General features: G+C 33.8%; 4 protein-coding genes and 1 long non-coding RNA gene across 5 annotated transcripts; 2 read left to right on the top strand and 3 right to left on the bottom strand.

Moving 5' to 3' along the window:
- Positions 1-1,406: 1,406 nt before the first annotated feature.
- On the bottom strand, positions 1,407-4,424 carry LOC121117265 (uncharacterized). Its single transcript, XR_011780036.1, has 3 exons — positions 4,209-4,424; positions 1,547-4,148; positions 1,407-1,494 (listed from the first exon to the last, which is right to left on the bottom strand). It is a non-coding gene; the product is annotated as an uncharacterized lncRNA (long non-coding RNA).
- Positions 4,425-4,875: 451 nt separating this feature from the next.
- On the bottom strand, positions 4,876-6,912 carry LOC121117261 (E3 ubiquitin-protein ligase MARCHF5). Its single transcript, XM_040711639.2, has 4 exons — positions 6,123-6,912; positions 5,859-6,051; positions 5,607-5,804; positions 4,876-5,548 (listed from the first exon to the last, which is right to left on the bottom strand). Exons 1-4 carry the CDS (start codon positions 6,248-6,250, stop codon positions 5,156-5,158), a joined length of 912 nt encoding a protein of 303 aa, XP_040567573.1. The 5' UTR covers positions 6,251-6,912; the 3' UTR covers positions 4,876-5,155.
- Positions 6,913-7,328: 416 nt separating this feature from the next.
- LOC121117264 (N-alpha-acetyltransferase 50) lies at positions 7,329-8,006 on the top strand. The gene has a single exon (XM_040711643.2). It carries the CDS (start codon positions 7,329-7,331, stop codon positions 7,893-7,895), a length of 567 nt encoding a protein of 188 aa, XP_040567577.1. The 3' UTR covers positions 7,896-8,006.
- Positions 8,007-10,450: 2,444 nt separating this feature from the next.
- On the bottom strand, positions 10,451-11,813 carry LOC121117263 (N-alpha-acetyltransferase 50). The gene is made up of 2 exons (XM_040711642.2): positions 11,279-11,813; positions 10,451-11,143 (listed from the first exon to the last, which is right to left on the bottom strand). Exon 2 carries the CDS (start codon positions 11,124-11,126, stop codon positions 10,560-10,562), a length of 567 nt encoding a protein of 188 aa, XP_040567576.1. The 5' UTR covers positions 11,127-11,143; positions 11,279-11,813; the 3' UTR covers positions 10,451-10,559.
- Positions 11,814-11,896: 83 nt separating this feature from the next.
- Positions 11,897-13,382, top strand: LOC121117262 (E3 ubiquitin-protein ligase MARCHF5-like). Its single transcript, XM_040711641.2, is given in 6 exon segments — positions 11,897-12,332; positions 12,404-12,596; positions 12,651-12,738; positions 12,741-12,847; positions 12,906-13,134; positions 13,137-13,382. Coding segments are annotated over 6 exon segments (906 nt in total). The 5' UTR covers positions 11,897-12,204; the 3' UTR covers positions 13,298-13,382.
- The last annotated feature ends 14,417 nt before the right edge of the window (positions 13,383-27,799 follow it).

Raw genomic sequence — 27,799 nt, 5'->3', positions numbered from 1 at the left:
GCCTTCGTTTGCTTTAACAAATAATTTTATTTTTAATTTTTAAACCCTTTAAATGTGTTGAAAGAAGAAAAATTATTTTTCGTTTGGACCCAAACAAACTTTCTTTATTTCCGATCTTTCCATCATCTCCTTGCAATCTCAATCCTCAATCTCTTGTCCTCTACTTGCTTCGTTGTTAGAAGGCATTCTTTTAAGGATTAGCGATCTGTTTTTAAAATCCCTTCTAATTTAAATCTACAAATTTCATCCACTAGGCTATTGATGTAGAAACACAGTTAAGCTCCTTCCAACAGTGCCAGAGTTTCAGCTGCCAAGGTTGACATCACCACTCTTTTTATTCTTTTATATACCCATGCAATTGGACATACCTTTGCGTTTTTATCTTCCATCATGACGAAAATTCCCATTTGTGATCCACTATTTTCGACGTTTGCCAAGGATACATCGGTATAAAATATAATTTTGCACGTTTTCAAATCTTCCAACTTTGGCAAAGTTATTCTGGTATTGCGTGTTGTGACTTTCCGGACCATTTTATTTGCTTCAATAATATCTTGTACTACTGGTTTCTTCATCTTTGAAGCTACCATACTGACTCCAAAAGAAATATCCGGTCGAGTTTGGGTCGCAACCCAGTTAAGCTGGCCAATTATAGATCTGTATTCTCTGATTTCATCTTCTCTCAAAGGTTACCATTTTTCTTTTCTTCTTTTGTCACTCAAACTGACGGCATCCAGAGACGAATTATACTGAAATTGATCCATTTGAATAGTTCCATCCTTATGGCTTCTGACATTAACTCCAAGATATTTGAAATTTCCAATCTCTTCCGCTCTTGTTTGAAATTTTTTTCAAATCTTCCCAATTTTTTTCTTTAAATACACTAGATCTAGCCCACAACAGATCATCAATATGAATACAGATAATACCATTGAGTTTTCCAATAAAAAATACAATTGTCTAGTTTTGACACAGTCATTCCAATTTCTAACAAGAAACTTTTAAAACGCTTATATTATCTTGCTGCGTCAACTAGACCATATACTACTTTGTTGAGTTTCTATAATTTTCCAATATAATAATCCTTCGGTGGTTTCAAAAAGACATATCTTGATATTGGACCTCCTTGAAAAAAAAAACCAGTTTTTATATCCATGGAGTTCCAAATCCAACCTTTTGAGCTCATTACCATCATTGTCATTCTTAGTCCTTAATTGATACAGGTAGGTGAATCTGTTCGGATATCATTGTCATGTTTTTCAAATCCTCTTGCTACCAGTCTTTATTTTATGATTGATTTGTCTTTTGCCATCTTTTCTGTCACCATCCATCTCGTAGAAATAGTTCTTTGACCATGACCTTCCACTTCTTCAAAAACTTTTTTTTCTTTCCAATTGTTAATTTCATTTCTTTTTGGATGCTTCACTTCTCCAGAGTTAATATTAAATAATACTTCATGATCATCTTCTACCACCTTCCACTCCTTCCAGGTATCTATATAAAAAAATATTCTTCACCAATACCATTGTTTCTGATATTATACAACCTCCTATATCTTCCATTGGCTTTTCCAGCTTTGCCAATAAATTTTCCTTTGAACTACTTGCCAGAATTATGATCAATGGCTTCAAAATTTCCTCCAACCTTTGGACAACATAGATCCTTTTCAAAGCAACTTTTTCTTCATTACGTGGACGACCTCTTCTTCTTTTTAACTGTTCACTAGGATTTTTACCACTTTTACTGGAATCATCTTCTTCATTGCTATTTGAAATATCTTCATCTTCAGTATGACTAGCTATGACATTTTCATCTTCAATACGTGCTTCCACAACACTTCTTTATCTTCGACCATAATGATGATCTTCATCATCATCACGAGCTTCTTCAACGTCTGCTTGTATTTGACCATAACCATGATCCATACCATTAAGATGGGCTTCAACATTTGTTTTAACCATTAGAACATCTTCTTTTACAACACTTTTTTTGCACCATACAAACATGACATCTTATACAGTAAGCACCATGACGTAATAAATACACTTTACCATCTTTTCCAATAATTTTGCCAGGATCTTTCTATTTCGAGTCATCATTTCGTTCGTAAAATACCATATCACCAATATCGAGGTCTTTTGTTGCTCCATCTCTGATATTATGCGAAAGAGCCCTTTGATTTTTGACATTTGATTCATTTTTTATGTATTCGCATCTAGATGATGTAATACATTCAAATATCTTCTAACTGCTTCTGATTGGGTTGTTGATTCCATTGCAGGCAGCATATTAACGTCAAATGATGGATAATTCGTGTCAAACCCAAAAACTAACTGGTTAGGAGGAAATTCTCAAAAATTCTGCATATAATTCCTTGCTGCAACAGCACAATCAAGTGGCACATCCACGTTTGTGATGTCATCTTCAACCAACCTTGAAACTATAATACCCAAAATGGCATTTTGTCCTCTCACATAGACCATTCGAAAATGGAGAATATGAAGCTGTGTTCATTATTCTAATGGTAAATTTTTCTCCCTGTTCAATCATCTCCTTATTGCTAAATTCCCGGCTATTGCCCATAAGGAACTTATTAGGTGCCTCAAATTTTGATATCCATGTTCTGAAAATGCCTTGAATGATGGTGGATGGTACCTTGTTACTGATAGTACACGCAGCACAAAATCTTGTAGCTGCATCGACCATTATAATAAAATAACAGTTTTTCTTCCAGTACTTGAGATCCATAGATACAACACCATTCAAGCTTTTGCCCATCGGTAAAGCAACAACTAGTCTTGGTTCTTGTTTCTTCGTTTTCATGCATATCTCACATTTATTGGTTATGTGAATTATTTCTTCTTCCAACTTTTTACTATAGAATTTTGACTCCTTGATAAATTCGACTTATCTTGTAGACGGTGGGTGACCAAATTGTCTGTGTAGCTTTATATCCATTATTCTAAACTCCTTGTCCATTATTCGGTTTTTCAATTCCGTAAACATTGCAAATTTTCAATCCTTATACGCCCATCTATTGTGATCTAGTCATCTGCTGTTGTTGCTTAGTTGATCGTATAGTGCCTCGATGATGAATTTCCAAGCTTGATCTTCTTGCCACGAAAAAATAAAATATCATTTGAGAAATTGAGTACCATTTCCGCCTTCCGCATTGATTCTTTGCTCCACAATAACGGTATGTCCTTATCTATAACATCAGTGGTTATATAAGTATGCGTTACCCCAATTAGACATGGTAGCTTGATCTTCATTTTTGACTTTGTCTTCTGATGATTATCAAAAGTATAAATTGATTTTGCCGAGAACTCTTATATCTTCATACGATCAGATTTGCTCATATTTTTAATGTAGTCGTCTAACCAACCTTGCCCAAAAATAGTAGATGGACAACCAGAATCTGATAAAGCTTTGCCCTTCGAATTTTGTACCAATTCTTCTAACTTATTATCAGTATCTTCTTCAGCGTATACTGTTAAAAATGAAGTAAGATCATATTTCCGTCTTCCTCTATTACCACCACATTTCCACAGCCTTCTTTTCTTGCAATTTCTTGCCCAGTGAAACTCGCTAGTGCAAATGTTGCATTTTGTGACTTAGCCATGTCATTGACTGGATTCTTCTTCATCCTCGTAAACATTATCGGTTTGTCATTTTAATCAGGGTTACTAAAATCTATAACCTCATTCTTCTTTGCAAGATGTTCATTGAATATTCTTCTTAGCGTCGACATATTTCCCTCTAACTTCACTCCAGAAAGTACTAGATACTTTTGATTGCGATTTAAATCACATGTTATAAGAAGCATAAACGCAAGTACAGCATCTGGAAGCTAGATATTCTCTTCAATTAATTTATAATTGACTGATAAAATGATTGATGTTATTACCCTGGCTTCTTCTTAGGTCATATAGTTCTTGGAATGCCAAGAAGTTTGACATATGCCTTCTTCAAGTAAAAATAGTTTGGCGAATATATTTTCAACACCAGTGTAAATCTATTTCTTCGTCTTTTAATTCCGTAGTAGCCTCTCTTGCTTTCCCATTTAGAAATAAATAAATTCCAATTGCCTGTTTCTTCTTATCTATGTCGGTGAATTTTTGCCATAATCTTATGTCCTTCTTCCATATCTTAAATCCATCGATTATTCAATATAGGAATTGTTTTATCAAAAATGTTATTCTCCTTACCGGATAAAGCGTCGTGATTCTTGATCTTGGAACTACATACATCTCCTACCAAATGTTAATGATGAATATGATGACGGATGAAAGAATAGGCTTAGCTACTAGTAAATATAATGGCTAAGATATATTTGCTAATAATAATTATGTAACAACATCTACTATTCACCTACGACTGGACAAAACACCATGACTCGAGAAGTGTATACAGTACACAAACATAGTGACAGATTTACTTGTTAATGTTTCCACACTAAATATAAATTAAGCATAGTTCATAGTTGACCTAAGGTCTATGATTTAAAATCATACACCTTTAGTCAACTATATTATATTCATCTATTAATTGTTATAAGGGAATAAAAGTTTATTCATTACATTTTGGTCTAAGCCTTCTCATTTATGCTAGAGGCGAAATTTTATATTAGTGTTAATATTTTAGCTGATGATTTTATAATATGCTTAATTTTATTATAATTTCCTGAAGAATTCCGAGTAGAAGTTACGACTATAGGTGTATTTACACAATGATAAGAGTATGTAAAATTCAAAGTAGAAACTTCTTTAAGAAGAATAACTAAAGTCTCGACGTAGAATTTTCAGCAAAAAATACATATATCAGGAAATTTACATAATTTGTTATCAACATTAAAACTTAAGTAAAAATAATCAATTTGAGAATAATAAAATATATTTTTTTTTCTTCCGAGGAACTATATTACAAATATTAAAATGATATAAGAGAACACAAAATAACAATGTCAAAAAATTAATAAACTATATAATGTGATTAAATTCCGTGTTCCTAATCATTATAATAATAAATATAGCTAAAACTGAATGTTCCATACTTAAAAAAAGAAAAAAGAATAGAGATGGGATGATATTAAATGATATATTATATATATATATATAGGTCTTTTTGGATGACGAAAGATATTTAGATACATCCACTATGAGGAGGAGGACTCTTGTGACTGAGGCTTATTGTTGTTTTTCTCATTAAAGTTCAAAACGATTCTCTGCTTGAGCCTGAGAAACATGTACTGCTTGTGATAGATTTTGAATGCTCCCTTGACGCCGATGTAGGTGAGTCCACCACAGAGTGTTTTTTTGAAGTGCGACATGTCCCAAGTGGAGAATAGAGTCGCTCCAATGATGGAAGAGATGGCTGGGAAGAAGAGGGCACCAATGAGGATTCTAGTGATGGGAATCGGATCTGAAACAGCAGCTGCGACGGAGGTGGAAGAAGAAGTACATAGATTAGAGGGTATCTCTGCAAAACTTGGAAGGATGAATCTCGTAAGTGGTGTTTTTGGGACAGCATAGCGTAAGAACTTGATGATCTGAAAAAAGAAAGAAGTTTGATTGAGTGAACTAGTGTATTAAGAAAGAAAAACTGACTGGCTCGTGCCATCGAATCATTTTCCCCATACATAGAGCGATGGGTACTAAAGGTAGAACGATGAGCAATATGCAGGGATCACATTTTTCCATAAGTAAAAGTCCTTTTTTGTGACCAGAGCATTGCATGACCGTGATGGCACCATACGTGACACAAGACCAGTAGGCAGAGGCGAAACAAATCCCTCCAGTGAGTATCTGTAAACAATGGAATGGAATAGAATAAGGAGAGATTAGGAATTTGGATCTTACAGGACATATCCGCTCAACAAATTGATCACAAGAGTCCAAAAGACTCACAATGTGGGGAACAGGAGGAAAGCTAACAACATATGGAGTGCCACATTGAGGACATTCAACGGGATTGAGTTTGGCGTACTTTTGTTTCTCATCGATCCACATCTGGATGCAAATCTGATGTCCCCATTTCGTGGTTCCGCTGCACCTAAGAAGAAGAAGAAGAAGGAGAAATCCATAGAGAAAGATGATTTCTACTCTGAGAAATAGAAATAATACCTGCAAGGATTCACCCAAACAGCTTGTGGATCGTCTTCGTCATACGCATAACAGATCCAGCATTGTCTTCCATCATCCGCATCATCGAAAATGACAGGGTAAGGAGAGGGCGAAGAAGAGGAGGACATTCTTCTCGTATTTTAGGATTCTCAAGTGCTTAATTCAAACACATTCACTCATTCACTAATTATTGATTATTCCATACATTCATTCCAATTTGGAAATTCTAAATTCTAAATTTCAATCCATCATTTCATGTTTGCAAAATCTTAATTGTTCCAGTTTGGAGACAAGAGGACGTGCTTTGGGGCCCAAATCCGTTCTATTAATTGAATTGGACGACGAAACAACGACGAAACTCTTGGAGTAGGAAGAAACGAAATAAATATTATCAATTTATGTCTATGATAATAATTAATATCAATGTAATCAAGAATAGAAAAGAAGAGAGAAATGGGAGTTGAAGGGGAGTTGAGGTCAGTTGAAGTCAGTTGACTCGAGTTGAACTCAACTCTCCCATAGGCCATGTCCTTCCATCACGAGTTCTACTCTACTCTCTATCTCTGAAATCATCTCCGGAATCCGAGACGGATTCTATTTTGTTCTATTTATTAAAATATAAAGTTAGAGAAATAGTCTACTATTGCATTGCATTAGGAATCAATTAATTCTAATTGGGGTGAGTCCAACCCAGAAAGAGACCTAGCCCGGGATGAGTAAGCTTAAAGGATGAGCATTGAGCAGCTAGGAGGAAATGTTAATGAAAATGCAACAGCTGAAGAAGCGTATGTCTCAAGAACTGGACTTTTCAATTGGCTCTTTCTCATTTTGTATCTAAAAGAAATAGTGAGTGTGGATTGGCTATTTCGGCCCTCAACGGGTCTTAATCCCTAGAAAAACATTGAGCGCCTAGTATTATTTTTTTTCTCGGTTACGGTTATAAATAGCCTCTCAAAGGCAGCTCTTTTTCTTCTCGAGTCCTGGAATTGCATGAGTGAGAGAGAGGATCGAGATTGAGGGCCATTCTCCGTGATTTTCCATCATTAAAACTAAGGTAAATAGTTGGGAGTTGTAATCCATGCTTGTTCCGTATGTATCCGTATGTATTGGACGTGAAAACAATGAATGTGCCTAGATCTGACTTTTTGATAATGAGGCAATCCTAATTTCTCCCCTTCTTTCTTTCCAGCTTCTCCCTCTCCAGAAATGCCTGACGCTTGTGGTGTGAATATCGATCTGGGCGACGTGACCCGGCACAACATAAACATTCTTAAAAAGATCAATGAAGTTGTTCTTCCAGTCATTTATAATGTTCAGTTCTACAAAGCTGTATTAGAATATGGAGAATTCTCCAAACTTGCATACTACAATGACATCGTCGTTGGAGCCGTCTGCTGCCGGATACACACTTCCACGAATCCTGCATCTCGCAAATTATACATCATGACATTAGGCTGTCTCTCTCCGTATCGCCGCCGTGGAATCGGCTCACAAATGCTCAGGCACGTTCTAGATACTGTTGAAAAGGAAGGGAATTTTGACGCCATTACACTTCATGTCCAGGTGAACAATGAGGGTGCTATAGAGTTCTATAAAAACTTTGGATTCGACATTGTTGGAACTAAAGAACAATACTACAAAAGAATAGAGCCTGCAGATGCTCACGTTCTAGAAAAACAACTTAGACCCTCTAAACAAGTTAATGGTGTTGTTGCTCATGATGTTGCGGATCATGTGGCGGACGTGACGGACGTGGCGGATCATCAGTCATAAATACATATTCATATTTCATTATAATATACATATTTATCTCTCTCTCTCTCACACACACACAAACACACACACACACACTTTGATCGCAAAATAAATCTAACCAAATATGAATTACTCCATTCCTCTTTACTTTCATTGCTTTGTATTCGAAATTGAACATGTATCCACTACTCTCTTGTCAGTCATTCCATTGATAAAGCTAGATACAGCCATCATTGAGTAGAGCACTACTTTTCTTTTATTACTAATTCACTGATTGTATAACAATGTTACATTTCCATTTCTCATCAGAACAATACAGTGCTACGTACATACTTTGATTTACAAACAGCCTTTACCACTTCCCAAGAAGTTCCTCGTAAATACAGATAGCTATCTCACCAGTTTTGACTTTTTTAAAAGTCATTTTAATCTACCATTTTCTTCAAATGCAAATAGATATAAATGTTGTTGTTTTTTGCCTCAGATTTTATAGTTCTTAGAAACAGCTTCATTACTTTTTCATCAATCTAGATTTATTAATTGTTGCAAAATTGCAGATCACGATAGTCCTTTCTAATGAGTAAATAAGGTAATGAAACACTATGTATACCTTCTTTTTTTTTATCAAGATTTCACTAAAATGTCGATTAGATTGGTCTTAATGTCTAAAATTCAGTAGTTCGGACTCTTTATTAAAATGATACAATTAAACTAATATGCTTTTTGGTGTCTACAGGATAATATTTCCTATGAGTGTGTTTTATAAACATAGTGATTGCCCGTATTTGATAATTTTTTTGTTTTTTTACAATATCATTTAAGTTTTTACAACTTACTATTAATGTAATTGTTGATTTCAACACGAAATTTTAAATAAGGGACTAGACCTTTTCTTGAATAAATGAGCGTTGTGCCAAACTAAGTCAAGTTTAAAAAATAACGGAGATTTTGAAATTCGTTAGAAAGCCTAGGTAGTCAGTCTCTTTTGAGATTAGAAGATCAATAAACTCATTAGAAACTGTGATTGAGTAGAAGAATCTCCATAAAACTCATAACTTTTGATGAGGTTTAGTGATAAGTCAAGCAGACAGCAGGCTTTATAAATATGAAGTGACTCCTTTTTTTCGGATGTGATAATGGAATCATAATTTGAGTCAAGTCGAAAAATAATCCAATAGAACCGAGTCGATAGTTCGAGACAAAGAAAATTTGTTGATTACTCTAAATAACAATTTATTCATGTAATTCGAAGTATCATAAGCCATAGAATATGTAACAACTAATAATAGTCTTGACCTAGAGAAAGTAAATATATTTCATGGCAAAAACTACTATGCATCAAAATAGACAAATATTTTTAGAAAAATTAGTATATCTTAAACAAAATATATATTATTTTGTTTAAGATATTATGCATAATAATGAATCATATAAAGCCATTAAAGCTCGGTTGTACCAACTACAGTTAAATTTAATAGAAGAAAAATATCATTTTGAATAGATTTTATAGAAAATTTATGATAAGTTCAATTAAATGAAAAATAAGAAAGATTACAAGCGTTATAATGAGTCGAAGGCAAATATATTTACCGAAACAAACTGTCAAAAGCATAAGATGTGATAAATTTTCTAAAATCTTTAGAAAACAGAAACTCCTAAGGAGTGTTGGTAACACCCCTCTTTTTAGGGGGGGGGATTGGCTCAAGCTCGCGCAAATGTTATAGTATATTATAATTAATACATCAATTTGTATAAGTAGTTATACAACGGTGTTGATAATTTTTGGGGCTAAGCCCAAATGATACAAGCTAGCAACGGCCCCTACCCCTAAGTATGATTTTCAATTAAAAGTTTTATATAGGTAAACATCTATTCACCAATGTGTGTTCTATTATATCTACTATAACACTGCCTAACTAATTCAATCGGGGCCATCAAATGACTTATTATAAAGTACTAAGCAACATTTGATAATAATATAAGACAAAAACTTCCCACTTGAAAATTAATAAAAGAATATGAAACTATTTTTCTTGTGGACTTCAACACTAACAAAGTGGCCTACAAACTCAATAAAAAAATTGTATATATAGTGTTTAGCAACTTGCATTACCTTATTTACTCATTAGAAAGGACTATCGTGATCTGCAATTTTGCAACAATTAATAAATCTAGATTGATGAAAAAGTAATGAAGCTGTTTCTAAGAACTATAAAATCTGAGGCAAAAAACAACAACATTTATATCTATTTGCATTTGAAGAAAATGGTAGATTAAAATGACTTTTAAAAAAGTCAAAACTGGTGAGATAGCTATCTGTATTTACGAGGAACTTCTTGGGAAGTGGTAAAGGCTGTTTGTAAATCAAAGTATGTACGTAGCACTGTATTGTTCTGATGAGAAATGGAAATGTAACATTGTTATACAATCAGTGAATTAGTAATAAAAGAAAAGTAGTGCTCTACTCAATGATGGCTGTATCTAGCTTTATCAATGGAATGACTGACAAGAGAGTAGTGGATACATGTTCAATTTCGAATACAAAGCAATGAAAGTAAAGAGGAATGGAGTAATTCATATTTGGTTAGATTTATTTTGCGATCAAAGTGTGTGTGTGTGTGTTTGTGTGTGTGTGAGAGAGAGAGATAAATATGTATATTATAATGAAATATGAATATGTATTTATGACTGATGATCCGCCACGTCCGTCACGTCCGCCACATGATCCGCAACATCATGAGCAACAACACCATTAACTTGTTTAGAGGGTCTAAGTTGTTTTTCTAGAACGTGAGCATCTGCAGGCTCTATTCTTTTGTAGTATTGTTCTTTAGTTCCAACAATGTCGAATCCAAAGTTTTTATAGAACTCTATAGCACCCTCATTGTTCACCTGGACATGAAGTGTAATGGCGTCAAAATTCCCTTCCTTTTCAACAGTATCTAGAACGTGCCTGAGCATTTGTGAGCCGATTCCACGGCGGCGATACGGAGAGAGACAGCCTAATGTCATGATGTATAATTTGCGAGATGCAGGATTCGTGGAAGTGTGTATCCGGCAGCAGACGGCTCCAACGACGATGTCATTGTAGTATGCAAGTTTGGAGAATTCTCCATATTCTAATACAGCTTTGTAGAACTGAACATTATAAATGACTGGAAGAACAACTTCATTGATCTTTTTAAGAATGTTTATGTTGTGCCGGGTCACGTCGCCCAGATCGATATTCACACCACAAGCGTCAGGCATTTCTGGAGAGGGAGAAGCTGGAAAGAAAGAAGGGGAGAAATTAGGATTGCCTCATTATCAAAAAGTCAGATCTAGGCACATTCATTGTTTTCACGTCCAATACATACGGATACATACGGAACAAGCATGGATTACAACTCCCAACTATTTACCTTAGTTTTAATGATGGAAAATCACGGAGAATGGCCCTCAATCTCGATCCTCTCTCTCACTCATGCAATTCCAGGACTCGAGAAGAAAAAGAGCTGCCTTTGAGAGGCTATTTATAACCGTAACCGAGAAAAAAAAATAATACTAGGCGCTCAATGTTTTTCTAGGGATTAAGACCCGTTGAGGGCCGAAATAGCCAATCCACACTCACTATTTCTTTTAGATACAAAATGAGAAAGAGCCAATTGAAAAGTCCAGTTCTTGAGACATACGCTTCTTCAGCTGTTGCATTTTCATTAACATTTCCTCCTAGCTGCTCAATGCTCATCCTTTAAGCTTACTCATCCCGGGCTAGGTCTCTTTCTGGGTTGGACTCACCCCAATTAGAATTAATTGATTCCTAATGCAATGCAATAGTAGACTATTTCTCTAACTTTATATTTTAATAAATAGAACAAAATAGAATCCGTCTCGGATTTCGGAGATGATTTCAGAGATAGAGAGTAGAGTAGAACTCGTGATGGAAGGATATGGCCTATGGGAGAGTTGAGTTCAACTTGAGTCAACTGACTTCAACTCACCTCAACTCCCCTTCAACTCCCATTTCTCTCTTCTTTTCTATTCTTGATTACATTGATATTAATTATTATCATAGACATAAATTGATAATATTTATTTCGTTTCTTCCTACTCCAAGAGTTTCGTCGTTGTTTCGTCGTCCAATTCAATTAATAGAACGGATTTGGGCCCCAAAGCACGTCCTCTTGTCTCCAAACTGGAACAATTAAGATTTTGCAAACATGAAATGATGGATTGAAATTTCGAATTTACAATTTCCAAATTGGAATGAATGTATGGAATAATCAATAATCAATAATTAGTGAATGTGTTTGAATTAAGCACTTGAGAATCCTAAAATACGAGTAGAATGTCCTCCTCTTCTTCGCCCTCTCCTTACCCTGTCATTTTCGATGATGCGGATGATGGAAGACAATGCTGGATCTGTTATGCGTATGACGAAGACGATCCACAAGCTGTTTGGGTGAATCCTTGCAGGTATTATTTCTATTTCTCAGAGTAGAAATCATCTTTCTCTATGGATTTCTCCTTCTTCTTCTTCTTCTTAGGTGCAGCGGAACCACGAAATGGGGACATCAGATTTGCATCCAGATGTGGATCGATGAGAAACAAAAGTACGCCAAACTCAATCCCGTTGAATGTCCTCAATGTGGCACTCCATATGTTGTTAGCTTTCCTCCTGTTCCCCACATTGTGAGTCTTTTGGACTCTTGTGATCAATTTGTTGAGCGGATATGTCCTGTAAGATCCAAATTCCTAATCTCTCCTTATTCTATTCCATTCCATTGTTTACAGATACTCACTGGAGGGATTTGTTTCGCCTCTGCCTACTGGTCTTGTGTCACGTATGGTGCCATCACGGTCATGCAATGCTCTGGTCACAAAAAGGACTTTTACTTATGGAAAAATGTGATCCCTGCATATTGCTCATCGTTCTACCTTTAGTACCCATCGCTCTATGTATGGGGAAAATGATTCGATGGCACGAGCCAGTCAGTTTTTCTTTCTTAATACACTAGTTCACTCAATCAAACTTCTTTCTTTTTTCAGATCATCAAGTTCTTACGCTATGCTGTCCCAAAAACACCACTTACGAGATTCATCCTTCCAAGTTTTGCAGAGATACCCTCTAATCTATGTACTTCTTCTTCCACCTCCGTCGCAGCTGCTGTTTCAGATCCGATTCCCATCACTAGAATCCTCATTGGTGCCCTCTTCTTCCCAGCCATCTCTTCCATCATTGGAGCGACTCTATTCTCCACTTGGGACATGTCGCACTTCAAAAAACACTCTGTGGTGGACTCACCTACATCGGCGTCAAGGGAGCATTCAAAATCTATCACAAGCAGTACATGTTTCTCAGGCTCAAGCAGAGAATCGTTTTGAACTTTAATGAGAAAAACAACAATAAGCCTCAGTCACAAGAGTCCTCCTCCTCATAGTGGATGTATCTAAATATCTTTCGTCATCCAAAAAGACCTATATATATATATATAATATATCATTTAATATCATCCCATCTCTATTCTTTTTCCTTTTTTTAAGTATGGAACATTCAGTTTGATTTCATTTATCATTATTGTATTTAATAATTTTATGTTTTTAAGTTGATTCTTCAACTGATTGTGCTGCTAATTTATCTTATTAAAGCCTTAGATTATATGATTTTTTTAAATATATATAATAGAAACATCAAAATACATTCTTATTAATTGTTAACTATAGTCAGTAGTTATTTTTTAGTAGTCAAATACTTGGGTTTAAATGTGCGGGTTTTTTTTTAATTTGCAGTTTCTGTGTTGGCATTTCAACACAAAATTGTAATAAATTTTAGCGATCGTATTTTATCCTCTATATTAAATGAGAATGTCTCTCGTTTTGTGTGTTTGTTAGTCCCTAAATCAGGGCTTAACCAATAAATGGATTTGCATGTAGGTTCTTAAGGCTCCAGAAACGCTTCTAGCATATTTTTTGTGTGGCTTTCAAGGACATGGTGGATTTAAAATAGCATTTTTCGCACTTCACCTGTACAACCTGAGGGCCGGGGAGTAATTAGCATATTAGAAGGATTCTTGGATGCACAAGGAAGTGGCGGTGGAAGAATTTTACCTACCTCAGGGACCAGCAGCTTATATACACAACCCGTTGGCGTTATATTTTAGCATACTAGAAGGGGTTCTTAGTGCTTAGAAATACGGGGGCAGTGCAGTTTAAACTGCCTCCAGGCCCAGTATTTCACCTATACAGGCTGAGAGCCGGTGTGTAATTTGGGATATTAGGAGGGTTTCATGATGCTCAGGGAAGGGACAGCGGATAAATTTAACTTGACTCACGCGCAGCAGTTCACCTGCACAAGCCCTGGGTTGGGGGTGTATTATAGCATATTAGAAGGGTTCCTTGGTGCCTAGAAAAGGGACGGCGGTAGAGTTTATGCTGTATTTTGGCCAAGTACTTTACATGTACAACCTGAGAGTCGAGGTGTATTTTGGGATATTAGAAGGTTTCCTTGGAGCTCAGGGAAGCAGCCGTAAGACTGCGAGTTTGGCGTCTGACCCGGAATAAAGCAATTAATTTCCCATCGCGTGAACGAAAATTGTCTATATAATGCCTATATATTACAAGGGTTGTTTGAAAAGTCCGTTCTAAGTCCTATAGGCTGGCACGTATCGAGGTTATATTTAGATAGTACCATCTCTTGGAAGAACACACACCAACTTTCAGCTACATCAGTCTATTTTTTTCTCTTAGGCATTCGTTTATATCGAAGAACGGTCTTCCCCTTTTTTGACGCAGATTCCCCCTTGATAACCCAGCGTTTAGATTGTTCGGAGTGTAGTGATATATCCATGTTTCATCCATAGTGACAAAACGACGCTTAAGGTCCTGCAAATTCTACTGGAACAGTTGCAAACTGTCCTTACAACACTTCACACGATTTCGTTTTTGTTAAGCGTGAGCACCCATCTTGCGGATAGCTTTTTCATATCCAAATATTGATGCAAAATATTATATATTCGGTCATTCGAGATGCCCACAGCACTAGCAATCTCATGCACCTTCACTCTTCTGTCATCCATCACCATATCGTGGATTTTATCAATGATTTATGGAGTATTAAACTTAACAGGACGTTCATTGTCACTTGTGCCTATATGACCACTCCGAAATTTATGAAATCAAATTATAAACTATTATAATCAAAGGAGCAGGGTCCCCATAATGTATATTTAGCTTCTTTTTAGTCTCTTGAGGTGTTTTGCCTTTCATAAACTAATGTTTAATCAACACACAAAATTCTTATTCTTCCATTTTTTGAAAATCACACCACTTCCTCGATTCAAACGAATGCCAGACAGAAAGAAATTGAACAATCTGCTTGAAACTTGGTCTGATGCCACAAACTAAACATAACCTCGATACGCACCAGTAGTGTCATCCCTTTTACATTGGCAATGTAACATTGCACAGACTTTTCAAACGCTAGTATACTCATACAAGAGAGCCCTCTGAGTCATACATGATACTCATAAAACCAACATGAGAATCATTCTTGAAAATTACAGTCTTTATTTTTTGTTTTATATTAAGGAGAAAAGTTCTTAATTGATTTTAATTTCTTAATGTCCAGGGCAACGCCAGCAAACCTACTCTAGTTATTAGGATTTTTAGAATTTGGGATAGAAAATTAGATTTTGTAAATTACTAAAGTAAATACTAATGCCTATAGAAATTATGGGGTAAAAATTCCTACTCAGAAAATAGGATTTAATATTATATAGCTAGTACGATAGTTTTCAAATTGTGGTACGCTAAGTTGTTTTTTTAGTGATACGTGAAAGTGTGATTAGGGATATTGGGGTACAATTCTTAAAATATATTTCATAAATTAAATATCACGTATGTATCTTATTAAACATTGTCATGCCAAAACTTTTGCATTAATGTGTTAATGTTTTATAAAATATTCATTCATCCCCCTGGGGAAGTTAACAGAGTATTATTAGCTGTATTATTAGAGTCAATACTCAATTATTACTGCTCTGTGTGTATAAAAATCAAATACAAATTTATAATTTATATTTCATTTTGATTCCCGAGTTAAAAAACCACAGATACTTCATTGATTAGTAATAAGTAAAAAGAGAATATGTGCGGCGAAAAAGAAACGGTTAGTCATTAGGGATATGCAGTTGCCCCAACATTATCAAAATCAGCAGAACCTTATTTTGGTACTGCGGCTAGGTAAGTAGAACACAAATACAAAATTTTTGCTAACTTGGTTTACGTTTGCCTCTAGCGCAATTGCAATTTCTAAACGTGTATGAACCAAAACTTTTTTATTATGGGTTTTATAAAAAATATGTTGAAGAGTAATATATTTCTATTATCAAATAAAAATTATCTTGTCTTTAGTTTTTTTTTGTCACTTCACTTTCCTTGATTATATCTAGCAATACCTCATTCAGCATCAAGAACCTTCGTCATCCACAATATTGATTGCCAATGCCCTGGCTCTTGAAAATAAACAGTCCAGCGGCAAATGTGGATGAGGTGAAGAAATAATGTAGTTTTTTAGATTTCCTTGTACTATCGGAATCTTGTCAAAGTCGAATTTTAAAATCTCTTATTAGTTTAGAAGTTGGTAAGAATTTTACGACACAATTTCAAATATCCTCGGGATGTATTTATTTTAATTCTCCCTGTAATGACTGTGGCACGCCATTTAACTCCGTGGTTCATGCTTTTAGTAATAGTCAGGCTCTGCGGATACTGACAAAGTTGTTTTTGCTCAATTTGAAGGGTGTTACTCAAAGAAAATCCTACTATTTGGAGTAGAAAAGTTATTGCTTCATAAAAGAGCAAATCAATACAGTATGTTGTTTTAAATTACAAAGCTCTTATCGCGGAGAAACTGACACATTTGAAACCTATAAAAGTGGTGTAATTAAGAGCAATTCTCGTTGATGCAGCTGCTCGCTATACTGCTTTTACGATTAAAGTTCCAGATAAACATATCTCATCTTGGAAGTTTGCTGGAGATCTAATTAAATTTCACCCTTTATTCTCAGCAAGCTATTTGATGGTTTTGTGTAAGATTATTCTTTATTTTAAAAATTCAAATCTTTTAGTTCGAAATAGTAGTTTGCTTGTTTTTTTCGTTATTCTAGAATTTTTTGTTTATTTTATGGTTGCTTTTTGAACTTTCAGAAACTTGTTTTTGACTCATTGATTAGTCATCGTTTTAAATGCTTGTATTGGAGTGCATAGTAGTATTTTGTTGTTCTTTTTTTCTAGGATATCTGTATGATGCAACTTTTCTAGATGAACAAGGAGAAAAGAAAAAACCTTTTCCCTTTAAAAGGGAATATTGAAGACTAAGGTTTGATGATTATAATTTATAGGGAAGTGCAGGCTTGGGAGCGTATCGTTATTTTGGCGTTCCGTTCAGCGTTCTGCATTCAGCCATTATTTCCGTTCTGTTCTTCGTTCCGTTCTGTATTCCAATTATAATGCCGGTAGTACCAAATACACTTTACGTCAAACCTCAAACCTCATTTGAGAACTAAGTCTCAATATTTGTAACACAATAATCCGTTAAATATTAGCGTTCACAAGAGCAAACAAAGTTTACAAAGCAATGGCTCCAGGAGAATTATTTCGAATTCTGGAAACACGATTTGTGGCTTCCTTCCTTGCCCGATATGGATCCTCCCGACTATGGCATCTGGAGCTATGTCGAAAGTTGGGCATGTGCCGCCCCCCCCATCACAGTGTTGACGCATTAAAGACATCATGCCGAGAGGCAGTGGTTGACCATGTCCGATGTCCACGTCGTCAAGGTATGCCCAGTCTTCAGGCCCAGAATCGAGCCTATGGTGGTAGCAGAGGGCGCCCAATTTGAGAAATAATTTGAAATTATCGTTCTTTTTGAATAATATATAGCCCACTCGTTCAACAGTATGTTGTTGTTGAGGAAGTCGATTTTTTGTATCCTACACCAAAAGGTCGCGTTTTACTGCTGCACACTGTATATAAAAGAGAACCAAAAACAAGAAATACTATATTAATATCGGGAGATGCAAAATTATCTTAGCCAGATCCTACAACCATCCATATGAGCCATAGCTCTCTTTCATAGGACAGAATAAATCATATTTCTCAATTAATACAGTTATTAATCTCTCTTCTATGAAAATAACTTCCAGCGACATTGCTATTTAAACTAATTATCGGGAAACTATTCTACGGCCCTGGTAACATACGAGATCAGAATTTATTATTTTTAGTGCACCATTTGCTTACATTCGCGGCCAAATGATGAGCTTCGGCCCCATGATTCAGCATTATTGAACTGGTGAAGTTTATATTTTCCAGTTAAGAAAGAGTACAAGAAACTTTCATGTTCGATAAGAGTCTTCAAAATGTGCCCCCTCAGCCACACTACTGTATCACTGCCACAAATATATCTCCCAAGCGTTCCTCTTTGCTTTATCAGCCTTTTAAATAATATTTAAAAAGTAAAAAAAATATATAAACAAGATTCCGTTCTGTGTTCCATTCATTTAACACACTTTCTATCGTTCTATTTTTTGTTCCGTTAACAAGCCTGATAAAGTGCAAATTCAAGTATGTACGAAATGGGCTGAAAACTCCCGGGTTTCACACATATATAGTATTATTTTTTATAAATTCCCCTCATTTTCAGCTAGTACAAGCGTTCAAAAGACAGGTGAGATTTCATGACAATCTATTCTTTAGTTAGGGAGTTATTGTGCTAAGTGGGGTGCTACTTTTGTTAATCATGGAAAAACGGTCCGGTCCCATTTGAAAATAAGAAACTTGGACAATTGTGTGACGTGTCACATGTCCATCAAAATAATGGCAACTCTACATTAGTTTAACTTTGAATTGCTGCCAAATCCACCTTACTCTCTAGATGTGTCTCTAATTACTACTGGTAGTTCTCAAACCTCAAAAAAAAAATCTTGCTGCTAAGAAATTTTGCTCCAATAAAAAGATTATCGCTAAAACTGAAGACTATTTTGAGGCAAAAGATAAAGCGTTTTATGAAAGTGCCCTTGAAATGTTATAGCGGTGCTGGAATGATTGTGTTGCTCTTGATAGAGATTATATTAATGAATAAAACCAATTTTGGACAAAAAAAACCGTGCTTTCCTTGTTAAACACTGGACTTTTAAGCCCATGTGTTAATTATATACTTAGATTTTTTACATTTTTAATTGTTTATTGAGTTATAGGGCTTTTGGTAAAATTTGGTGAATTTTTATAATATACCTAATGTGAAGGTTAATTAGCTATCTACTGTTCTAAATTTCTTAATGTTCTTTAATACCAGTCGTTTTTGACCTACAAGATTTGTAAATGTTATTTCTGATGACAATAATATTATTTGTACGAATAGTTAATTCCTTTAATATTTTTTTTTCTTGAAGTATATAGAAACACAATATAATTTTGACTAAAACATGGTATGGATTATTATTTTGAAATAAAAAGAGAATTTTTTAACATATTATAAAGAGTATAACCAATTAAAAAACTTCTACAATTGACACCAAGTGTAGCATATGAATTGTTAATTAGCAGGTAATTAACAGAGATGGGAAAAACTCCTTATACTGAAAATCCAGTCTCAAGTCTTTGCTTAAAGGTCCTTGAATATTTTCATCGATTCCATTTCAAGTCAATTTCAAGACAACTTCAATTCCAAGATTATTATATAGCTTCTATATTGTTAAGGCTTTTCTTGAGTTCAATATAAATTAGTTATAAAAATAATAAGTCATAGTTAATGTCTAATCATAATTTCATATTTGTGGGATGGAAAATTTTATTATTGTCAATTTTTGGAGATTAATCATAAAAGGGCAAGTTTTTTTAAAAGATTGAATTGACTTTGGATTATTTTTTAAACTATATATCTATAGATATTTCAAAGTAATTCACTCAATAAAAATACTACAATGAAATGTAAAGTAAAATCCTTCTTTGTGCAATGTAAAATTCATATAATTAAATATAATAGAACCTTCATCCTTAATTGCCTAATTGTCATATATTAACATGCTCTTTACCTCCTCTTTTACGGTACAATAGGCTCAGAAGTACGCCAAAAAGCGGCAGACGCAGCATGCAAAACATATTAGACAGTAGTTGTGATAGTGTCAAAAACACTTTAATTCAACATTTAAAATTGCGAAATATCCCAAGACAGTACTAAAAATATACTTTTGTCAAGGAATTTTTATATTGATTAAGGCAAAATTAGCGCTTGTTACATATTTTTTTAAATGGGAAAACATGGATGAAATTCTATAAATTTTTCTGCATCCAAATCCAACGCTTCATAAATGCCGGTTGTTTGTTAAACTGTAATACAACCTTTTTCAAATTCTTTATTTCACACATTCATCGTGCAGTCAAATTGAGAATTTCAGCTTTGTTACTTATATCTAGGAATAATTATTCCCAAGTTTAAATTTAAGCATGTCTATACAAATTATAATTATTTTTACATAAAACTTAAAAAGTATAAATATAAAATTCTAAAAAAATATTCAAAGTTGCAAACACAGTTGCTAAAGGACTTCTCTAAAAATAACATTATTTTTAGTTTTTCCGTCTTATGTTAAGATATATCAATGTAAATATATTACTAATTCAGCGTGTGACGAATAACTGTCCATGAGACAAACAAGGAATTGACAAATACAGGCCAACAACTTAATATGTCTGATCTTGGATTTCATTAATGCTCAAAGCAAACTCAACTTTACATGAAATTGAAGTCTCTTAAATTTAATTGATATATTTGAAGGCTATAATAACTTCCAAAAGAATAAAACATCTTCTCCAGCAAAGTTGCCCGTTGTGATAGTTGCTTCTAAGATATATGACATCATATTCTTAACAATCATTCATCATGGACCTTCAACTCTAATCTTCTTTTCTAAATTGAGATATTGATTTTATCTTTTTCAAATAATTTTTTTAGGATATAATGTTTGAGATATTTAAGGTAAAAAAACGTGGTTGAGGTGAGGCATGTTTTTTTATCATAACAAAAAAAAAAAAAAAAGAAATAAGTTGCATCCATGAGTTAAGTAGTTAACGAATTTCAATCTAAAACTAAGGGTTTGAACACAGTTTTCTATACAATTCATAATAAAAAGGAGCTTACAACTCAAAGTTGGATTAAATTACAAATCAGAAATTTAATTTGACTGTTAATTTGACACAACAAATTTTATTTAAAATGGATGGAAAAAACAAGAATTGACTGTAAATTTAAAATGGATGGATCCATTTATAGAAATATTCAATACATTTTTGTATAATTATGATAAAAATATTATAGTTTCAATAGTTTTTCATTTTTCATAAGCTTTTTTCTTTTGATAAAAGTAAAGGGAGATTTTATTTTTAGGTTAACATCCCAAAAGCTAATGAAAAAGCAATATAATCTATTCAATATATCAACGAAAATATATATACATAGTTTTAAAGGATTTTTGAACAATTCAATTCTAAGTATCTTTATATTGATTATTGTTGTTCATATTTGTAATCAATTTGGTTTTAATATTGTTCTCAAATATTTCCGATGCACAATCATTTATTACCATGGCTTCTTCTATGTTGATTGATTAAACGTTTATTTATAAGATTTTGATTAAAAACTTACATTGTTTATATATATACATATTAGGACACCAATAAAATCACTTTTTGTGAAAAGTAAAAAAATTGAGGATTCAAATGCATTCCTTTTGATAAAAGAATTCAATTAACAAAGTTTGAACAACTTTTATGAATATTTAGAGATAGGTTAACGGCCTTAAAGTTTTGAAATTTTACATATTTGTGGAAAAAAATGTGATTTTATTTTTATATCATCCGTATACTACACAATATAATTAACAAATGTAGTTAAATTAAACTTATATTAAAAGTTGTTATAAATGTTTTTCTACTCGTGTAAAATAATGATAAAAATATCTAATTGAAAATTTGCCTTCTTACCTATCTGTCTATTCATCTGTGTATCACAGCCAATGAGCGGCTATTAATAACTACTAAAATTTGCAAATACATTTTTTTACTTAGATTAACAAAAAAAAAAAAAAATGCAAGCTTGGATGACCTTAACTTTGATGACCTTTTTTGAGGAAAAACACCTATATAGCCTAGTTTTATAAAATAAATCAAAAAATATGGTAATGCAAATTTAATAGGAGCTGATTTCACAAAAAAATGACCACCAACGTAATTTGAGGCCAAGAACAAGGTAGGGCTTAACAATGGAAGTATATACATTTTGTAGTTAATAAGTAATTTTATTTATTTTTGCAATGTAGCTTGTTTCTTGCTTGAAAAAATACTTGAAAAAAAACAACTCTTTTCATTTGCATGCCGGGACTATCATGGAATTAATTATTGGAACTTTTTCCAAGAGTATTTCTTCCCAAGTTTCATTATTTAAAGAAAATTGCCAATCGATCAATAAAACAAAGTATGAATACGGAATTGCAGATAAAGAGGTAACTAGGCTTGTTGAACCATACAACAAGGCACCATTGACTTTGCTAACAAACATATCGAAAATAAATTTCTATGTCATTCATTGTCTTTCACAAAGTAATGTTTAATCAACAGACAAAATTGTTTTTCGATTATTTTTTTGTAAATCACTCAACTGCCTCGATTCAAATGAATTCTAAGCCGACAGAAATAGACCGATCTGGTTGGAAGTTGGTGTGTGTTCTTCCAAGAGATGCTACTAACTAAACATAACCTCGATATGCGCCAGTAGCGCTATCTATTGGACTTTACACAGATTTTTTAAACGACCCTCGTATGTTTAATATATGGAATAAAATGTGAATAATCATCCAACGTAAGATATTGCCAATCTTCACCAAATTTTACAGAGTTGTTCTAGAGGTTATGTATCAAGACCAGAAATAAGTAACCAGTACTTTTACCGCAAACATTTTCGCCGCTGATAATTTTTCTGCATACATATTTCCCTTTTGAAGATTTTGCTGCATGAAATATTCGATGCCTTATTTAGGTTTTTGTGTTTAAGTCTCAAACTTTAGCTTTAGTTTTTACTTTTGTATCTCAGTTACTTAGATCAGAAGAAAAAAGGAAAATAGTGAGGAAAAAAAAAGAAATAGTTTTTATAAAGAAAAAAAGTGTTAGGAGTCACGGCTCATTTTCAAAAGGACTCATTGACTAGTGGCACCAAGACTAAAGCTAAAGTTCGAACCTATAATATAAATACATAAAATGGCGACGAATATGTAATGCAGAAAAAAAAACACAAAGTGGCAAGAATCTATGATGCCATAACCAGCGACTAAAATGTTCGTGGCAAACAAAATTGTCCTCTCTGCCTTAAGACTCAACAGGCAAAATACCTCCATTCTTCTTGTGAGTGCTTGGAGGCCAAGTGAGGATCAAAAAGTAAGAAGTCGTCACGTTATAAACAAAATTGAGATCTTGGGTAGGACTTGGGAGTGTCAAGGAGCTCATATTTTGAATTGGCATTCGATAAATTGTGCTATTTACCAAAACCTCTCTAGGTGGAGAAATTTGAATTTTCAAAGAATAATTGATATATATTATAATAATAATTGATACCCACAAGTAGTTCCCCTAGTTACATACAAAGTCACTGCTTAGAACTACGAAAAAATTGGATAAAAATAATTTTATCTTTCCTTATTTATATTTCGGATGATAGGAAATTTACTGCATAATTTCAGATCTCTGCAAATTGTATCAAATTTTATAATTTGCAAATATAGTTGGAAATTTTTTAACAATATATTGCATGCCTTTGTGGATTGTAGGGCTGCCAAAATTCGGCAAAGCTTCGTAGCCATCAACATCAAGGTTCTAGAAAATTAACCTTTGAATTTAATCAAAGCTTCTATACTCTTCGGATTATCTCAAAGGAAGAAGTAGTATCCACAGAAGTCTAAACCCATTGATTTTGCTTTATTAAACTTTAAGGGATTATTTGCTGGAAGGCTAACATCCTATGGGCGAATATAGCCTTAAGAACTTAGATTAATTTTTATGGTATATGCTTCTACATATTTCACTTTTTCCTTAAAAATCCCTAATGCTGGATCGCGGCGGAAAAAGAAGTGAAATTCTATCCATGGGTATCACTCAAGCATAAGACGCTACTAATGTCATCCTTAGAATTTTAAGAATTTCTAACCCGGACTCTTGATTTCTAGTATTTATATTGGTTTCAATTATTTTTATATAGTAACAGTTATGGATGTGCTTTATTAATCATGTTTTTTATTTTTATTATTAATGTGTTTCATTTTTTTGACACTTAACTTCCCCCACGAGAATACACTGCTTCCATGAATTAGGCTATTTTGTTTTTTTTCATTTTCAATTTGCCTCTTTGATATAAATTTTCGAAAGTTCTTATATGAATCAATAACTTTAAACTATAATGTTTATTTATGTATATTTACTAGTATGAGCCTGCCCGTTCCACGGACGCATGGGGGATGATATTGAAAGTGTGATGGGATGTCAATAAACTAACCTCCACCTGAAGAATTATTGTATATACAATTGAATTCTCATAAGTGTTCATACAAAACGAATTAACTGGCTAATACAATCTCCCCTTCCCTTCTTATTTTTAATAGTAGAATGAAGAATAAAAACTGTTTCTAGGCAGAAAAAAACAGGGAGGAGGAGGAATATGCAAAAGCTTAATTATGTCATGGAATTCTCGAGACATGGAAGACGCGAGCTTTTTTGTTATTCCACATTGAGGGTTCAATTTTCCTTCTTCTCATTTAGAGAATTGAATTAGACGGATTACTATTATTTTTCTCTTACTTGTTTCCCTCTGTTTATTGTTTATTATCAGTGGTTTGTGTCTTTATAGCTGAGGATGCTTGTTCTCCAGGACCACTGGCTTCTATGTTGTTCTAAAGGACATTAAATTATAGAAACTGATTGATATTCGATACCAAAGGCGTTCTGTAGCCGTTTCCTTGATTAACAGTCGAACTCTCACAGCTCACATGAGCCACTTCGTTTAATAGACGGAGTCGCACTCTTAGAGAGCAAGGAACGAACTAACGTCACTCCTCCGGAAGAAAATAGGATTTTATACCATGGGCTTTCTGTAAACGCTTCATTGGATTAATGGAGTCTAACTATCACAAAATGTCAATCCAATAGACGTAAGTCCCTAGAAGGAGGCTTAGAGTCGATCCCTGAAAAAATTGGGATCCCATCCCACGTACCATTAGTTGCTTCCTCGTTTCAAGGACATGGTCAGGCTTCCACGAATGAAGCATCAAGCCTACTTGAGACCCATAGCATGCTGAGATCCCATACCCACGACTATCTGTTGCCACTTCAGGGAAGGACGGGATCTTCTTTATACACTCTTTTGTTGGAATATATATCAATTAACCACGTATAGTTCGTAAATTATGTATAACCATTTTTTGTTGATCTGAGAGAAATTTATTAAATATAAGAAGATTAATTATTATTCTTGAATTTTATTATTGATAGGAAGATAGCTCAACAATTTTTCTAATTTTATTACAATTTTTTTGGGTGTGTGTAGCTGATCTTTTCATATTAATGTCACTATTTAGATTTCTACTATAATTTTTTGTCATAATATTAAGTAATGGAATCGAACAATTAGAAAATAAACTTAACTTTTTAATGAATGATTAAAAGAACAATTAAAGCATAAATAGTTCTCAAAGTCATAAATAAACAAGTTCACAACATAGAGTAGAAAATAGTTTTCCTAAATTTTGGCATTGAAAAAATTGAGACCTTGATTTTTTATTTCTTATTATAATTTGAAAGACCACAAATACTTTGGTGAATATATTAAAACAAAAGTCTGTTGGAGAATAGAAACCTCCTCTATTTATTTACTCCAAGAGCTGATGTTTAGTCTTCGAGACCAGATTCACTGAAAATAAACAAGGGGAAATTTTTGAAGATGCAAGAAAGTCGAAACAATCATTACATTTCAGTCTTGAAGTTTGTAACCGTACAATATAGCCAGAAATTACATAAAGAAGAGCTTCGTAACTTCTTTCAAGTTCATTATTCATCTTTTTTTGCTCGATTGAACCCAAAATTATTGTTTTGAACTTGTTTATGTCTACATCTAGAATTTCAGATTCACTGGAATGAATGTTCCTTCTCGCATATTAAGCCCATCAAATTTAGCAAGTGACAGTATTCTAATTTTTTTTCTCAGCATCAAGTATTTTTCTTACTGAAATATGATAGTTTGCTCCAGAGAGCTGACGGTACCAGCTGAATCTGGATTCTTTAAAATCACTTTGTACTTGACCGAGAAGAACGTATTTAAAGTCCCAGTTCCTAAGTAGATGTTGAGCAAGCATTATGGCTGCACTTGTTTTTTGCTTCAAGGATGTAAAGGTTTCCATTGTATGTCCCACAAGGTGATTTTTTGTTTCTTCCTGTCATAGAATCAACCAAGCATTGAACTTCGAAAGATATTCAAAATTATTGTGCCCTTTGCTGAGTGGTTCCTTTGAAGTATCCCTTTTTCGAACTAGCGCAAAAGGCGTCCTACAATTTACAATATTCCTATACTTTCATACAACGGAGACAAAGTTTCCAGTAACTTTCCATGCAGGGTACGTTGAGGAGTAATACTGAAGAGCTGCAACTGTGCTTTCATGGAAAATACTGGCAGCCAGTAAAACGTTAGTTTTTTCAATAGGAGTTGGATACACCGCTTTTGAAATTAATTTGTGTACAATTTTGACATTTTTATGCTTTTCCATTTCGTATAAGTCAATGATGTGTTGAAAATTTGGAGATGAGAGGTCAATATCACCGAAATAAGGACATTTCAATATTTTTCTCCTTTGGAAATAGCAAAGAGAAGAAAGATAGGTGAATCTGGAGCTGCTGGATTTGGTATTTGTGGTTTCCAGGATCCATTACAAAAATATTTGAGGTAATATTTCCTGTTAGGAGTAGCATTGTCCATAGAAACAGCTATTACATTAAACCCAATATTGAAAAGCTCTGAGTTTATCTGTATGAGCAAGTCATAAAGTGTTTCGGAATTGAGGTTAACCATAGAATAAAGTGCAATGGTATCCCAGTAACTTGAACATGTTGATTTAATCATAAAAACAAGTAAAGTTTTTGTAATTTGACCTTCATCATGCCCTGTTAATCTTCCTCCAAAAACTCAACTCTTTGTGCAGTAAAAACTTCATTGACCAAAAGCACAAATATTTTCTTATTATCAGACAGTTACTTGGCTCTTGTAGATAAGTAGTGTTTAGATGAAGAAGATAGTCCAACATTCATAGTAAAATACTGTGAGAGTTTTTTCAAGTGGTTTGGTGATGGCAAAGTTATCCCATTAGTGGATATCTGTCTATAAAGTGCAGGACTTGTATTGTGCCTAACAAGAAAAGTTGTTAAATAGGTAGGAGAAAAACGTCTGAGGGTTGGATTGGATTTTAGAAGGACGAGTTGTTCAAAGATGAACATTATTTTCTTTCGTAGCTGAGAGTTGATGGGCAATGACGAATTTTGAAGAAGCCTATTCATATCATTGATTCAATTAGAAATTATTACTTGCATTGGTGGAGAGCTTAGAGATTTCATATAGGCCATATTTTCTGGAAGTTGTTCAATGACCAATTTGAACTTGACTCTCCGTAACAAAATCCTTATCTTGAACATGGAGGGAACAAATTCTTGAATACTTAAAATGTGCCTAAGTTCCGTCAGTTTTCCTAGGTATAGCTCTAACCCAGGCACTTTTTAAGAATTCATCTTGTGGGAAGGAGTAAAGAGAAACGGTAGGATCCTTAGGTTCTTTTTTATAACCAGTCCGACAACTGGGT

This window comes from Lepeophtheirus salmonis, chromosome 5 (genome assembly GCF_016086655.4).
Source record: "Lepeophtheirus salmonis chromosome 5, UVic_Lsal_1.4, whole genome shotgun sequence".
NCBI lineage: Eukaryota > Metazoa > Arthropoda > Copepoda > Siphonostomatoida > Caligidae > Lepeophtheirus > Lepeophtheirus salmonis.
Note: the sequence above shows the minus strand (reverse complement) of the source record. Positions and strands in the feature narration are given on the sequence as shown.

Coding starts and splice junctions, on each gene's coding strand:
- LOC121117264 (XM_040711643.2), top strand. CDS start 7,329: ATGCCTGACGCTTGTGGTGTGAATATCGATCTGGGCGACGTGACCCGG.
- LOC121117263 (XM_040711642.2), bottom strand. CDS start 11,126: ATGCCTGACGCTTGTGGTGTGAATATCGATCTGGGCGACGTGACCCGG.
- LOC121117261 (XM_040711639.2), bottom strand. CDS start 6,250: ATGTCCTCCTCTTCTTCGCCCTCTCCTTACCCTGTCATTTTCGATGAT. Junction 5,805..5,858: donor TTGTTGAGCGGATATGTCCT/GTAAGATCCAAA, acceptor CATTGTTTACAG/ATACTCACTGGAGGGATTTG. Junction 5,549..5,606: donor TGATTCGATGGCACGAGCCA/GTCAGTTTTTCT, acceptor TTCTTTTTTCAG/ATCATCAAGTTCTTACGCTA.